This window comes from Hordeum vulgare, chromosome 1H (genome assembly GCF_904849725.1).
Source record: "Hordeum vulgare subsp. vulgare chromosome 1H, MorexV3_pseudomolecules_assembly, whole genome shotgun sequence".
Classification (NCBI taxonomy): Eukaryota; Viridiplantae; Streptophyta; class Magnoliopsida; order Poales; family Poaceae; genus Hordeum; species Hordeum vulgare.
In genome coordinates, this window is record NC_058518.1 from 1,511,028 (window position 1) to 1,526,466 (window position 15,439).

Here is a 15,439-nt window from a genome sequence, read left to right on the forward strand (position 1 = left end):
GAGCTCAATTTTGCGTAGTGCGGTAGGATAGCTAGTAGCTCTGGTGAGCTCCGATGAGCTCCGGTAAGTGTGCTCCCCCCCTCTAGTAAGTGATGCAGGCTGTGAATGTAGTTTGTATGATCATGTTCTATGTAGACTGTGGTTCCAATTTCGCCCGCGAGTGTTTTATTTTAAATTATGCAGTTTGATTATACGGGTTCCGTTCTGCAGCGCAACATTTCGTCCCGCAAAACCCCGCTTCGTCGAACTGTAAAACGCGTTTGCAGGTCACAATTATACAGGGTCTGCTAGAGTTGCTCTAAGGATTGGTCTCAACCCATCTGGGCAGAGCAGAGGGTCTCAACCCATCTGGGCCAGGCTCTTTGGGGCCGAGCCCCCCGAGGGCCAATTTACGGATAAGATGGATTGGATAAGGGACTCGCGCGTTCACCCAACCAGCGCTGCTCCGCCATGATCGTCGCTTCCGTCGTGCCCTCTCCGCTGGCCGGCCCTGCACCCGCCAGGCCGCTCCGCCGCACGCGTCTCCTTCCACCCTGCGACCTGCCGGCCGGCCGATGCCGCGGCGGCGCACGGCGCCCGCAGCACATGCACATCTCGTTCGCGGCCGGAGGAGGCCCAGGTGAGGCACCCCAACATCGCCACACCATACATATTAGCTGCATCCAGAACCCGTAACTCCGATCTATTAATTCCGGTGTCAAACTTCAGAGAACGTGAAATTCTCCAGAGTTGTGTGAAATTTACTTCCATGCTTTCCCTTTTGAGCAACTTCCGTGCTATTATCGTTCAAAGATTAGCCTTCTAAACCCGTATTATTGTACTTTTGCACTTGCTTTCGCCGGTAGCGGGTGACGCTTATGTCGTAGAAGGCGCGACGAACGTGAAGTTCTCCAGGGAGCTGACTGTTCCGGGCCACGCAGAGCCTCTCATCATCCTCGGCACAGGTACGTACATTACATAGGATCTCCTTCTTTCGAGATAGTTGACATGCATAAATGCGTAGCGTTTTTTACAGTTTGCGACTTGAATTTTAGCTCACTCTAGGTTACAGAGACAAGTTCTTCGTCAAGGTATACGCCGCGGCATTCTACGTCGACATCTCCATCGGGCTAGACACCGAGCAATGGAGGAGAAAGGTTGGCCTCGACACTTTCGATGCGTCCTCGGGTTTCGACTCCATTTTTAAAGGTAAGGACGAGCCAGGCTCGATCCAAGTAGCAAATAGCCCGAGGAGTGGGTTCGTGGATCTGTGATTAATAATACATGCTGATCAAACTGCGTACTGTGCATGCAATGCATTGCAGCACCGGTTGTGAAATCTCTGAGCATAACTCTGGTTAGAGACGTTGATGGCAAGACCTTTGTCAAGGCTTTGGATGCCGTTATTGCTCGCCGGATCCAGAAACCGACCGCTGAGGAAGAATCTTCACTGTCGACCTTCCGGAATAGCTTTCTGGGGCGCAATCTCAAACAGGGGACACGCATCTATTTAACTTGGTTGGAACCCTCAAGAATGCTGGTGAGTTCTTTAACAACCAGCCCCTCTGTATTCAAAATTTTAATCAAATTCGTCTAGAGTTGTTGGTAGGAAACAATACTCTTGTGCGGCCACAGCAAGAAAGCACAAGGCATATCTTGTTGTGAAATTAAGATGCTGCTTTTTTTGTCCAGGCTTAGTAGTAGATTGAATTAATTCACTGCAACGACATCGCATTTTTCCTATTGACTGAAAGATTGAAAGGGAATTTAATCATAGCATCTCCTTTGCGAATAACTCTGAATAATCTGAATGCCGGTCTTCTCAAGCTGTGTCTCACCTCTGAAGTCTTTGATTCCCAAAATCAGCTTGTTAATTAGGATTTGTTATTTCCTCGGTAAATTAGTAATGCCGATTCAGGTAAATTACTTTCTTGTATTTCCAAACCAGGGAGACAGATTGTTTGTTGAATTTGATCGCCAACGGTGCTGCATACATCATATTTCATCCTCTAACTCGTGCTTCTGTAGGTCTCGGTTTCGACGGACCAATGTCCATCCCAAATCGACGCTGAGGTCAAATCAGCCACTGTCAGTTATGCTCTGTATGATGGCTTCTTCGGTAGCTCTCCCGTATCCCCCACTTTGAGATCTTCCACTGCTCAGCTGCTAGAAGCTATCCTTACAGAGTGACGTGCAGAGCAGGATCATGTATGGTCCCTCAAGATTGCAGAGTGGTGAATAAATACTATAGCGGTTTTCTTGGATAATTGCATCTCATATATTCGGAAGTGGTGGTGCATATCTGTGTTACACTTCGGGGATTTGTTTTTTTTTTTTTACTAGGGGGATGTCTCATGTAACTCAAATTAATACATTTGAAATATGAGTATCCGTACCATGTCATGTGTTTCTAACTGTCTGATCACCAACAAATTTTATCGTTAAGGTTACTGCCATGTCTAGAGGTGAATTTAGTTTTTCCAAAATAAAAGGGAATGTTAATATTGGTATCTACCTTGTGTAACTTCCCTCTGTATATTTCCATCACTGATTACTATAAATGAAAATGACATAGCAGAGTTCTTCCCTACTGTTTTTGGTCAAGAAAAGATGTATCTACCTTGCGGTGAATCATAGCCTAGAGTGCACCATGATGCAATTTCTCGTCTAGATGGTCGAAATGGACATATGCATTCCCATATTTAGAGCCCATGTGAGAAAGTTATGACAATAGGAGTAGGAGGTGTCCATGAAAATGTGTCCCGAAGCAGTTCGAATCAAGAATCAGAGTTTGCCGCCGGTTTAGGGTTCCGGTCTATTAAAGAAAGACCAATCTTTTTACCAGGGGTTTTCCCACTTGACACTGCTTCTATTTGCAACCATATACAGTTACAGTTCTTACTGTGTTTTGCCACGTTCTAGCTTCACCACATACCGTAGATGTGGTACTATATATATATAGCTTAACTGAATTACCTCTCGGTGATGGATTCTTTCCACCAATATAGCATTTTTTGACACCTCGAACAATTATTGAAAAAAGTGAAAACTTTTTAAAAAATTCTTGATATTGTGAACAAATTTTGAAATTTCAAACATATTTTGATAAAACACCAAATGATTTGAAAACATGAAGAATTTAAAAAAGTTGAACATTTATTTCAAATTTTGAAATTAGAAAAAAATAAAAAAGAAGAAAAGGTAAAAAAAGTAAGGAAAACAATTAATAAGCAAGCAGAAACGTGACGTAGGTTTCGACGACGATACCGGTTCAGCCATCTCTGATACCTCCTTTGGTGTCTTTCCTGACGGCGATGATGGGCCTCTTCGTCCAGAAAGGCGACGCCAGCGTTAGGAATCCGACATCATTCCAGAACGCTTGGACTATTTCCACCTCGGTCTTCTTCCTCCTCCAGCGAACCACCGAACTCCATTCTCCGCCTCCGACTTCCTCCCTCGGCACTTCTAGGGCTAGCTAGACGCCCACCGCCGGTGCTTCCTCCGTCCGAAGACCTGACATCTGACCCCAGGCAGGAATACCTGGATCCAGTGGAGCCCCGCATTGCCGGCGAGGTCGCGTGGTGTTAAGCCTATAGTATGTTGCCTCACTGCTATTTTTTTTACTAGTACACCTCATATACCAACGTTCCAGCCATTCTAAATACCTAACCAACAACCTAAACTAATATCCAAAAAGAGCAAGGGTACATATTATGTGCTCCGAAGCTAAACTTATTCACAACCTTAATCATCCCACAGCAATTCCCTGTGCTCAAGCATTTTACCCCTCTCCCCTTCATCAGAACTTACCTACAGAAACAAAAGTGCTCATAGATCCACAGATTACCCACATTCCAATTATTAATCCTCAAGACCGGCAGCTATGGAGCACGCGAGGAATGGTGGCAGCATGGACCGGACGGGAGGGGACAAGACGGCCTCGCTGCGGTATGTAGTGGGTGGGCGGCATTTCGTTGAACTGGTAGTGTGCGGGGACTAATCTTTATTGCCCTACTCCAAATTCTCTTGGTGTGACTAAAATCAATGCTCAAACAACCAAAACCAATTAATAAGAAAGCAACCATGGGCAGAGAAGATCCTAAAATTTGCGAAGAGAGCTGTCAATTAATAAGAAAGCGGCACGGGCAGAGAAGATCCTAAAATTCATGAAGAGAGTAGTTGATTAATAAGAAAGCAGCCATGGGCTGAGAAGATTTTAAAATTCGTGAAGAGAAGATCCTAAAATTCATGAAGAGAGTAGTCGATTAATAAGAAAGCAGCCATGGGCAGAGAAGATCCTAAAATTCGTGAAGAGAGCAGTCGATTAATAAGAAAGCAGCCATGGGCTGAGAAGATCCTAAAATTCGTGAAGAGAGCAGCCGATTAATAAGAAAGAAGCCATGGGCATAGAAGATGTACCCTCCCTTTTTACGATACTTGACACCTGAAGCTTCATGTATCTCATGCTAGGCAACTAACCAAATATGTACAGGAAAGGCTCATGTTTACCTATAGTTATTAGGCCTTTAGTCTTTTCCCTCGCTGCTAATTTATTTTAGTTAGTACATCTTATAAACGAACATTCCAGCCGTGCTAAGTACGTAACCAACAAATTAAAGCCTCTCTTGTTGTCATATCACAATATCATCCTGAAATTGCAAACAACAGGAATGTAATATTCTCCAGTTGAGCTATTTAAGCTTCCAGATCAATTAAAAACATGTTATATGAGCCAGAGAAAACTAGATCCCGGTAAATTATAGCCAAACAGAGGAAGGATGCACCTTATGTGCTCCGAAGGTAAACTTATTCCCATCCTTAATCGTCCCACTTATTTAGGAACAAAGGGAGTAACACTTACTAGACAGAAATACAAACCGACTCAAATCATAACAGCCACACACGATACGAGCGACTAGAGTAGTGCTTATTACCGGAAAGAACAAACGGTTCTCATATATGCTACATAGTTGGAATGGATACGGACAATTTGGTTGTTTCCATTATTTCCAATAACAAACAAGTGCATCATCATGGTTCAGCGAGTCGCATAATTAACGCTCACCACGCGATGAAAAATGGCATCCGTGTTGGGCGGCCGTGCTAGAGACTTGCGCATCAGAGTGGGCTGGTCGGTCGCGCGAGCTTACATCGTGGAATCTTCTGCGGAAGATACACGATGACCGTTGCGTTGGACTGCGGTGGTTGAGATTTTTGCATCGTGTCCTCCTCCATGGCCGTTGCGTTGGGCTGCGGTGCTTGAGATTTCTGCACCGCGGCTTCCTCCATGGCCGTTGCGTTGGGCTGCGGTGCTTGAGATTTCTGCACCGCGGCTTCCTCCATGGCCGTTGTGTTGGGCTGCGGTGCTTGAGATTTCTGCACCGCGGCTTCCTCCATGACCGTTGTGTTGGGCTGCGGTGCTTGAGATTTCTGCACCGCGGCTTCCTCCATGGCCGTTGTGTTGGGCTGCGGTGCTTGAGGTTTCTGCACCGCGGCTTCCTCCATGACCGTTGCGTTGGGCTGCGGTGTTTGAGATTTTTGCATCGTGTCCTCCTCCATGGCCGTTGCGTTGGGCTGCGGTGCTTGAGATTTCTGCACCGTGTCTTCCTCCATGACCGTTGCGTTGGGCTGCGGTGCTTGAGATTTCTGCACCGCGGCTTTCTCCATGGCCGTTGTGTTGGGCTGCGGTGCTTGAGATTTCTGCACCGCGGCTTCCTCCATGACCGTTGTGTTGGGCTGCGGTGCTTGAGATTTTTGCACCGTGTCTTCCTTCATGACCGTTGCGTTGGGCTGCGGTGCTTGAGATTTCTGCACCGCGGCTTCCTCCATGGCCGTTGTGTTGGGCTGCGGTGCTTGAGATTTCTGCACCGCGGCTTCCTCCATGACCGTTGCGTTGGGTTGCGGTGCTTGAGATTTTTGCACCGTGTCTTCCTCCATGACCGTTGCGTTGGGCTGCGGTGCTTGAGATTTCTGCACCGCGGCTTCCTCCATGGCCGTTGTGTTGGGCTGCGGTGCTTGAGATTTCTGCACCGCGGCTTCCTCCATGACCGTTGCGTTGGGTTGCGGTGCTTGAGATTTCTGCACCGTGTCTTCCTCCATGGCCGTTGCGTTGGGCTGCGGTGCTTGAGATTTCTGCACCGCGGCTTCCTCCATGACCGTTGTGTTGGGCTGCGGTGCTTGAGATTTCTGCACCGCGGCTTCCTCCATGACCGTTGCGTTGGGCTGCGGTGCTTGAGATTTCTGCACCGCGGCTTCCTCCATGACCGTTGCGTTGGGCTGCGGTGTTTGAGATTTTTGCATCATGTCCTCCTCCATGGCCGTTGCGTTGGGCTGCGGTGATTGAGATTTCTACACCGCGGCTTCCTCCATGGCCGTCGCGTTGGGCTGCGGTGCTTGAAATTTCTGCACCGCGGCTTCCTCCATGGCCGTCGCGTTGGGCTGCGGTGCTTGAGATTCCTGCACCGCGGCTTCCTCCATGACCGTCGCGTTGGGCTGCGGTGCTTGAGATTCTTGCACCGCGGCTTCCTCCATAACCGTTACGTTGGGCGGCGGTGCTTGAGATTTCTACTCTGCGGCTTCCTCCTTGGGGTGCGCAGGTGAGCTGCGATGAGCTTTTGGCGTGGGCCATTTGTTTATCGACGACTAGCGTGTCCTCTCGACGTCCTCGAGTACGTCAAATATACACTGCTCCGGGACGCTGAGGGGGCGCGGTAGTCGTTGCTTGTCTAGCTTATAAGCAGTACACCACATGTGTATGTATAAATGAAGGAAAAAAGGTTTAAGCGGCCTACGTTTATACCTTGTATACCACATGCATAAATGGAGGAAAAGTCTGTCCAAGTGGATCGGAGTGAGAATACAAGACTTGTAGAAGGATACCAACTGTGCATGCCTGCCTACCTAATGTTGACCCGGCGGTGTACAAAAAAATATCAAATGCATGTCGGCATGGAGGCATAGCTAGAAAATATCTAGCTATGTGCAGACTGACGTAGCTTGCTAGTTAAGCTAGCAAGCCCGTAGAAAACACTCCCTGCCACACAAAGTATTATTCTAGTGGAATCTCTACTAATAAAAGCACGAGAGGGCAGATCCAACTCTTAATTTAAACCGTTTAATTACCTTATCAAGGGTCTACAAACGTTGTTAACAAAATTGACAGTTTTCGTTAGCCCTAATTGCCACCCCACGTCCTCCTGCCTCGCTCGGCCCGCCCGCACTCTCCGCCGCTGCCAACCTTCGCTATGATGCCCCCAACCTCCGCCCCTGACGGCGGCTACACCCGACGCCGCCACCCTCCGCCCCCGATGGCGGCCGCCCCTGACGCCGCCATCCTCCACCCCCGACGGCGGCCGCGCCCGACGCCTTCAACCTCCCCCCTCGACGGCGGCCGCCCCTGACGCCGCCATCCTCCACCCCCGATGACAGCCGCCCCGACGCCGCCACCCTCCGCCCCCGACGCAGTCATAGACGTCCCCAACATCCAATTTCTTTGTCTATGTAATGGTTGGTCTGCCCCCTCCATTCTTGATTGACAGTGGCGGGCGGCGGAGGAGGAGTGCGCGGGGCCTCTTCTCTGCTCACTTTTCAATAGCATGTAGAAGAGAGACCCTTATAAAGGGGTCCAATTTCTTCTCCACTAACGGTGTGAGACTAAACTTCCGACCACAACCTTGTCATGCCACCATCTACATGAAACCTTAAAGATTTTTGAAATTCTTTTATGGGCCTAAAACCCACTACTAATGTCAACAGAAACGAAGGCATGCGCTTCGTTGGGCCGTCAGCGAGCCCTTTACACGGCTTGGCCAAAATAGTTCCTCCTCCATCACAAATTTTTTTTCCATCCAGTCCCGGACTTCTGCCCTCATAAAACTACAAAAAAAACCCAGTCCCGGACTCCAGATGCGGGGAGCAGATAGCAGCGGTTTGGTTCCATCCCGGACTCTCGACGCCAGGCGGCCGGTGTAACCTCGATTGGATCCGTGCGGGATCGAGGCAGGTCGATGCGTGCGCTGGGAAGCTGGGATCGACCGGAGGAGCGGGATCGACGCAGTCCAGTCCAGCGCGCGAGGGGATGAGCTGAAGAACGGCGGGGGCGAGGGCGATAACGGCAGGCAGACGCCCCGTCTGCTTGAAACTTCCTCGGCTGCGGCCGGTGGGAGAGGCGCCAGGCGGAGGCGGAGCATCAGCAGACTGTTTGTTCGGCGATGAAGGCGAGGCAATCAATCACCGGTTTCCGGAGTCATTCATCGTGGATCAGTTCGTCATGTGTGAAGGAACGCTAAACAGGGGTATGTGTTTCTTCCTGCATCAAATCTATCTACCACGTGCGCCTCCATATACACTTATTCTCCTCCTGCATGCTCTCCTATCACCCTTCTTCCTCTCGCAGTGGTCATGTTTCTTATGGCAACAGCCTAACATGTTGGTCAATTATAAAAATAAGAAACACTATTTGCAAAAAAAAAAAAAAAAAAAAATAAGAAACACTGCAGTGTTTCTGGTCCCTATTTTATGTAGTATTTAACACTGCAGGGTTTGACAAGGTGCTAGGTAGATCGTGTTGTGTGCTGATTAACCTGATGGCCTTTTAGACTTTTAAGCTTTTACCGTGACTCAAGGTTATCTTTCAACTTTCTGCTTTCACATGAATTTAAGCCTTTGCTTAAGGCTACTCCCATCGATGAATTAATGGGAATACTGGTTTATCTGGCATTCCGAAAATGTCCTAAAATTGTACCATGTTTTGTAAATTTTATCTTTCGAGCGGGCAATTGCTATGTCGATATACATACATTCTTTTTAACTAATGAATTCATTTTTGTCCATTCCCACACTCTGTACAATTATGTAAGTTTTTCTGTATTCCCAAAAATATTTTAATTTTCTCTACAATTTATTTACTTGTATGATTGAACTGTTCATGACTGTTAGGCTATATCCATAGTATCATAGCTAGTAACATAGTCTTGGGACTAGCAAACATGATGATGTGGCAAGTAATTAAAGAAGAGAGAGATGATTAGAGTAACATAGGTAGATACCGTAACATGTTAAATGCTATGCTACTATGTGTCATGCATGTTAATAAATGAGATCACCTATGATACTAGTTTATGTTACTATGCACTATGAAGATAGTATCATACAATAGTAACATATGCATGATACTACTATATGTTACTCTCCACTATGAGCAGCCTGATGCTACTATGGATGGAAGCAATGTTATTACTCAAAACTACAACTAACCACTTTCACATATCCTTGGTCAAATTATAACAGAGTATCCTACCAGTATCTCCAATAATAAGGGTGAACACTAGCAATAACGACAAAGAGGGCGAGGACAAGGAAATCACTAGAGAAAGTGATAATAGTAGAATGCATATCTCTCCTACGGTTGCAGCACAATTTTCACTCTTACCTTTTTAATATCAAAGTATATTTCTTACACTATGCATCCCTTATGATCGACAGTGACGGCCCTTGTGTATGACCGGCGAGGCGACGGCCTAGGACCCACGCCAGGAGGGGGCCCATGATGTAGGATACATATATAGTATAGCCAAAAAAATTATTTTGAAAAAAATTATACATGAGAAAAGAAATGAGATGAGCCTGCCCTGAGATAGCTAGCTAGCTAGCAATGCGAAGCCTCACCTCTGGCCAGACGCAAGGCATGGCGCTCGTTCCGCTTCTGAAACAGATCAATGAAAGATCTCGTCTTGTGTCTTTGTTACTGACTCGGTGTCTGTTCGTCTTTGTAACATCGGCAACTGATCGACCGTCGACGTTTCACTCGATGCCTCGACCACCGCTGCTGCGTGCGCCGTGGGGCCATTCGACATCCGGCAAGGTGGCAATACGTATATGTATGTGAGCCGTGAGTGCACCGCGGTATGTATCCATGATTCCATCGATGTACTTTTTGAATCCTGGTCCATCTCCGATTCCCCCAAAGCCCGGTTTGAGTAGCTTTTTATTCTGTAGCTTGTATCCTAATGTTTTGTCATTCTATGTACTACACATTTAGGATTCCAATCATCCGATGTATAGAAATCATCCTATGTATAGATTTCTAATTCTTTGTATCCTCTTCTCTTCTTAATTTTAGGATATTAAACCTAAAAGCAAATCATTTTAAGTGATTTGAAAATTTAACCATTGAAGGTTTTTTTTTGACATACATATATACATAGTCTTAGGATATAGGGGCACATGTCGTCAAGTTCTCCTTGGGCCTCCCGAAACACAGGGCCGGCCCTGATGATCGATGTTGATGGGAAGAATGAAAGACCACCAAGGATCATCAGAGATAGGTGTTAAAGGGTCCTGAGAAAGCTGTACTAGTTTATCTTCTTTTCATCGTATTCGAAGAGTCTCAACATTTAAATGTTCTTCCAAAAAATAAATTAACCACTAACCAATATGCAAGTTAAATTTAATATTCCTATAATTACATAAATTCATACCATTCTAGATTAAAACAGATGGATGCAATAACACGTGTCATCGATGATCTGGTCTTAAATAAGAGTGGATGCCATCGACACTGTCATTCTTACTCGAATTAGAATCAGAATGATCATCACTGCCAACCTCCTTCATGTTTTCCCCATGGCCTTTAATTTTGAAGCCATAACCTCAATATTAACTTGAAGTTTCGGGTTCTTGCCATTGGCTTCAGGTTTTCGCCCCAGAACTCCAATGACCTCTTTCGTTTAGGAACAACCAAAAAATCTTCACTAGCTACTGGCTCCATACACCCGAGACATGAATCTTTCCTGTCGGGTATCGCCAAAATATCTTCACTAGATGTTGCCTCCATATGCTTGAGACGCAATATAGCATGATTTTTCAGTTTCGGAAATAGGCTTTCGCCGCACTATATAGATAAAGCAACGGGACATACAAACCACACACATTCACTCTCATAAAAGCTTGGGCACCGACACATTCTCGCCCAATTAAAATAAAAGAAATAAGAAAAAAAGCCACCTGGTGGCGGGGGCACATCATCCCTCCTGGGAAGCCAGCCAACGTGTCGTAGCCTGCACCGCATCCAGCATGCCATCCAGACAATCCCGGTCTCGCTGCCTAGAAAGTGGATGTCTGTACTGCGGGAACGCAAGGAGTTTAAAGAAAGAGTCAGGCGTCTGCCTCAAGAAGATCCTCTCAATCACCATCTTATTGTGAGTGGTCCAAAGGGTCCACGACATAGCAGCAAAAATCAGCCAAAATAAGATGTGTCGTTGTCCAGATTGGCTGGCCCTGGCTTGGAGGAACTCTGCGAGGTCTTGGGCTTCCCAATCATGCCGAAGAGCTCGCGTATGAACTCCCAAATGTCCCTTGCCGCTGTACATGTGAAGACGATGTGGGCTGCGGTCTCCAAGACCGAGCATAAGGGGCACATGCCGTCCCTAGGGCCGTGCTATTTACGTACTTCTGTCCCTGAAGGTAGCCGATTACGAAGTAATTGCCATACAAAAGATTTTGATCTTATGGGGTAGGGGTGCCTTCCATAGCCGTCCGAGCCAAGGGATGATGGGGAAGCGACATAGAGCCATATATACCAAGCTCACCGAGAATTCCCTAGACGGGAAAGGCTCTAGGCCATTGTGTTCAGATGGTCCGGAAGAGCCTAAGGCAAGGTATCAAGCAGGCGGTTTCACTCCACCGTTTCTACCTGGCCGAAAGCACCCCTGAACCTAATGTCCCATTGTCCTAGGCAGACAACCATAGAGACGAGAAGGGAAGGGTCGGCGCAGATGGAGAACAAGGCGGGAATCCCACCATGAGCGATACATCTCCATCCCATGAATCCAACCAGAACTGGGTCCCGTCCCCATTACCTGTAGAGAAGGAAATTCCTAGTCGAATTTCCTCCTTGACCTTTTGGATCGCCCGTCAGAATTGAGATCTATCGACGCAAGAACAAGCTAGGAGCGGTTCACCTCTCAGGTATTTCGCTTGAAGGAGTATTAACCACAATCCACTGTCACTACGAAGGATCCGCCATACACACCGAAGCACGAGAGGGTCGTATTCATAATACGGGAGACCGTGATCCCCAACCCCCTCAGTCCTTGGGCAGGCAAACATCTGCCCACTTGACCATGTGGTATATTTGGCGGCCATTCGAAGCCTGCCAGAAGAACCTGGCGAGTTCTTTCTCGAATGAGCTATGAACGCTCTTCGAAAGCATGTACATCCCCATCATATACATGGGAGACTCGTCAGATTCACACTAATGAGCACCGTTTTACTCCCTTTGGAGGTAAACAACCCTCGCCGCGGCTCGGCACGAGACACAACCCGACCCACTAGGGGATCAAATCAGCTCGCCAGGATCTTCGACTCGGCCAACGGCATCCCCAGATAAATTCTGGGGAACGCCGACAACTTGCAGTTTAGGCTATCTGCAATCCGGTGTTGATCCTTAGGGGGGTATCCGAGGATGAAAACCTCGCTTTTACCAAAATTTATTTTCAGGCCATGATTTTTCAGTTCAGGAGCTGCCAAAATAAAATTGGTGAACCTCATATTGTCCGAGATGAATGGAGATCATCTGCAATGGCTTTCGCAAACTCGAGGTCAGACATGCGAGACTCCCAGGAAAGCGGTGGGCAAATATATGACGCAAGGACAATGAAAGACTTTCCAAATTAACTTCTGTGATGTACTTCTGTGATGTACAAGTGGCCAGCGGTGCTTATGAACTCCATGTCAATCATTCGTGGCGAGACATTGAATCCATAAGCTCTTATCTTCTTCCAGCTCCTGGCTTAGTGGGAGATTGCATTCGTCAGTCAGGTTGTCCCTTTCTTCAGGTATGAATTCATTTAGGACATAATTTAGTCCCCACATCAACTCATGAACAATAGGTGCATGGAAAAAACAACCGACCTTGAGTTTCTTCTCGACCATCCGTGCATGTGTATGTGTAGTGATGGATCATAGAGTGAATTTTGCCAGGACCTTGCCATCAGCATCCCAGGCAAGAGATTTGTTATCAAGCTTGATGAAACCGAGGGTAGAGACTGCGGCGCGTGCAATCGCTGAGATGAGCAAACCACGGCCACATCTCATAGGGGTACTAAAGAAACCGCGCGTCGACACTGAACATGGTGAAACTCGACGGAGTTTCGAGAAGCATCGTCCTAACCGACCGACGCCTACCATGCGTGTCCGTGCCTCCTCCTTCTTTTTCATGAAGCGTCACATTCTCACCTGAGTCGGCAGCAGATTGGCTCGGGTGACAGAGAAAACATCCATTGTGGTGGTGGACAAACATCCTACTCCTGTCTGGGTCTAGAAACTTAAGTGTGCAGTTTGATTTGACAAAGATGGGTCGAGCAGCGTGCAGCACACGATCATAGAGAGTCACATGGAGATATATCTGTGATGAGAGAGATGATATTCTACGAAGGAGATAGAAAACTCTTCTTCTTGTTTTTCCGTTAGCATTGTCCATCAAGACCTTGTAGATTTCATGGGTGCCGGTCCTTCTTCCCCTTTTTCTATTGGAAGGCGGGGCGGCTGGTTGCCGAGCCGGGATGTCGAGGCTGTCGACGATCCCCGCAGTCGGCCCGCGCTGTGTGCCGACGACGCACCCAAGGACCATCGAAGCGTCTATCGGCTTGGAGAAGCGTACGGCCTGGTACTTGGCGCGATTCTGGTGGCGGAAGAAGTTGATGAAGAAATCAGGATGGAGGCTGAAGGTGGAGGAGGCCATGGCTGCGTCAGGCGCCGGCATCGCCATGATGCTGATGAGCAGGTGAGGTCGGATTGAGTTTTCTTTCCTTTTTCTAATAGTTAATTCAAAAGGTTTTATATCTATCTTTCATAAAATTGAAAAAGGAAAAGAAATGTGCTGGCTAAGAGCATCTATGGTGGGACACCCTAAACCGGCCTCAAACACCCGGACGAATCAATCCACACGAGCGCCTCAAACACCTGGGCTGATCGACACCCCTCATATTCAGTTTAAATATGGGGTGGATATTGGGCATCTGCGAACGTCCGCCACGTCAGACTCATCGGACTGACAATCAGGTCACATGCGGAATCGCCTGAAAGCCCGACGGTCCGATGGGCGTCTCCTCTGGTGTGTCTAGGGGGAGGGGGGGTGAACCACGCGTGATGAAGCTTCGACTCTCCACCCGAGGTCAAATCCGGTTATTTAAGCCACTCGACGTCCCCCAACCCTAGCCCATCCACCTCCTTCTATGCACCATCAGCCCAAGCGCATCCACCTCCCTCTATGCACCATCAGCCCAAGCGCATCCACCTCCTCTCTCTTCACTCCGCCGCTCTTTCCACGTTCTCCGGCTACGTCATGCTCCGATAGAAGATAACCACATATGCCATGCTCATGCCAAAGCATCGGTAACAGATCGAGCAGGAGATTCGGGCGAGGCGCGTCGTTCGCATCGCTACCGGGCTTCCTCCGGACTCGTTGGAGCTGGAGGAGGAGAAGGAGCAGGCAGAGCAGGAGGAGGGAGAGGAGCAACATCCGACTTCGATGGAGATGGCGGATCTGGAGGAGGACAAGGCCGAGAAGCCGGAGGATGAGCTGGCACCGGCTCCGTGCTTCAACATGGATGATGCGGAGGCCGACTTCGGCGTAGGCAATCTAGGAGGAGGCCTATGTAGAGGCCAACCGATGCTTCATCCGGCACGAGCGGCCGGGGACCGTCACTCTTTTCGCAGAACTCGACGCAGAGATGGATGCGGAGGCCGACATGGAGAAGTTGCAGGAGCCACAAGAGTCGGAGCTGCAGCTACCGTCCATATACCGGAGCCAGGCAGGACGCCCATGACCCGGAGCAGGACATGGAGATAGTGGACATCTCCGACAAGGATTAGGATAGTTAATCTATGTAGTATGTGATTTTTTCTTTGCATACTTTTATATAGATTTAAGATTTTAATATACATCTTGATGTATATGAAGAAATTGGAGGATTGAGTGCCTGGATTTTTCTAGTGCCGCTGTAGATGCTCTAAAGAAACAACTCCCCTCTTCCCCTGCAGGCGCAGCGTCCACCCGTGATTGCAGGACAAAGGGCAGAGGCAGCCTCTCGACCGCCTCCAGCTCTACATCATGCCAGAGCAGGCTGGCCGGCGACGGAGGCGAGGTACTGCCATGATTCTCTCCTGGTTCACACGCATTGTCGCATGCAACTTCCATTCCATCCATGAATAACCAGCCGCCACCCTACGCGCATCACCTTTTGTTAAAATTCCTCCAGAGAGGATTGGAACTACCCATCTCCGTTTCCTTTTCACTCTTGTTATTTGGATGCACATCACTCGTCTGTTGGATACAGGAATTGGCAGTTGGAGGCTTAGCTTAGCTTATGTGCCAGTGTGCATCCATCTTACTCAAACCACAACTAACTAATTCAATCAACCTTTGCCTTTCATATACTCCATCGTGAGCAATGCTACG

The 15,439-nt window shown here is 48.0% G+C and overlaps 1 protein-coding gene and 1 pseudogene across 1 annotated transcript; one reads left to right on the plus strand and one right to left on the minus strand.

Annotated features, from left to right (window-relative positions):
• The first annotated feature begins 395 nt into the window (after positions 1-395).
• LOC123403342 (fatty-acid-binding protein 3, chloroplastic) lies at positions 396-2,393 on the plus strand. Its single transcript, XM_045097287.1, has 5 exons — positions 396-619; positions 846-944; positions 1,045-1,188; positions 1,305-1,519; positions 2,008-2,393. Exons 1-5 carry the CDS (start codon positions 451-453, stop codon positions 2,167-2,169), a joined length of 789 nt encoding a protein of 262 aa, XP_044953222.1. The 5' UTR covers positions 396-450; the 3' UTR covers positions 2,170-2,393.
• Positions 2,394-12,524: 10,131 nt separating this feature from the next.
• LOC123453028 lies at positions 12,525-13,720 on the minus strand (annotated as a pseudogene).
• Positions 13,721-15,439: the final 1,719 nt, after the last annotated feature.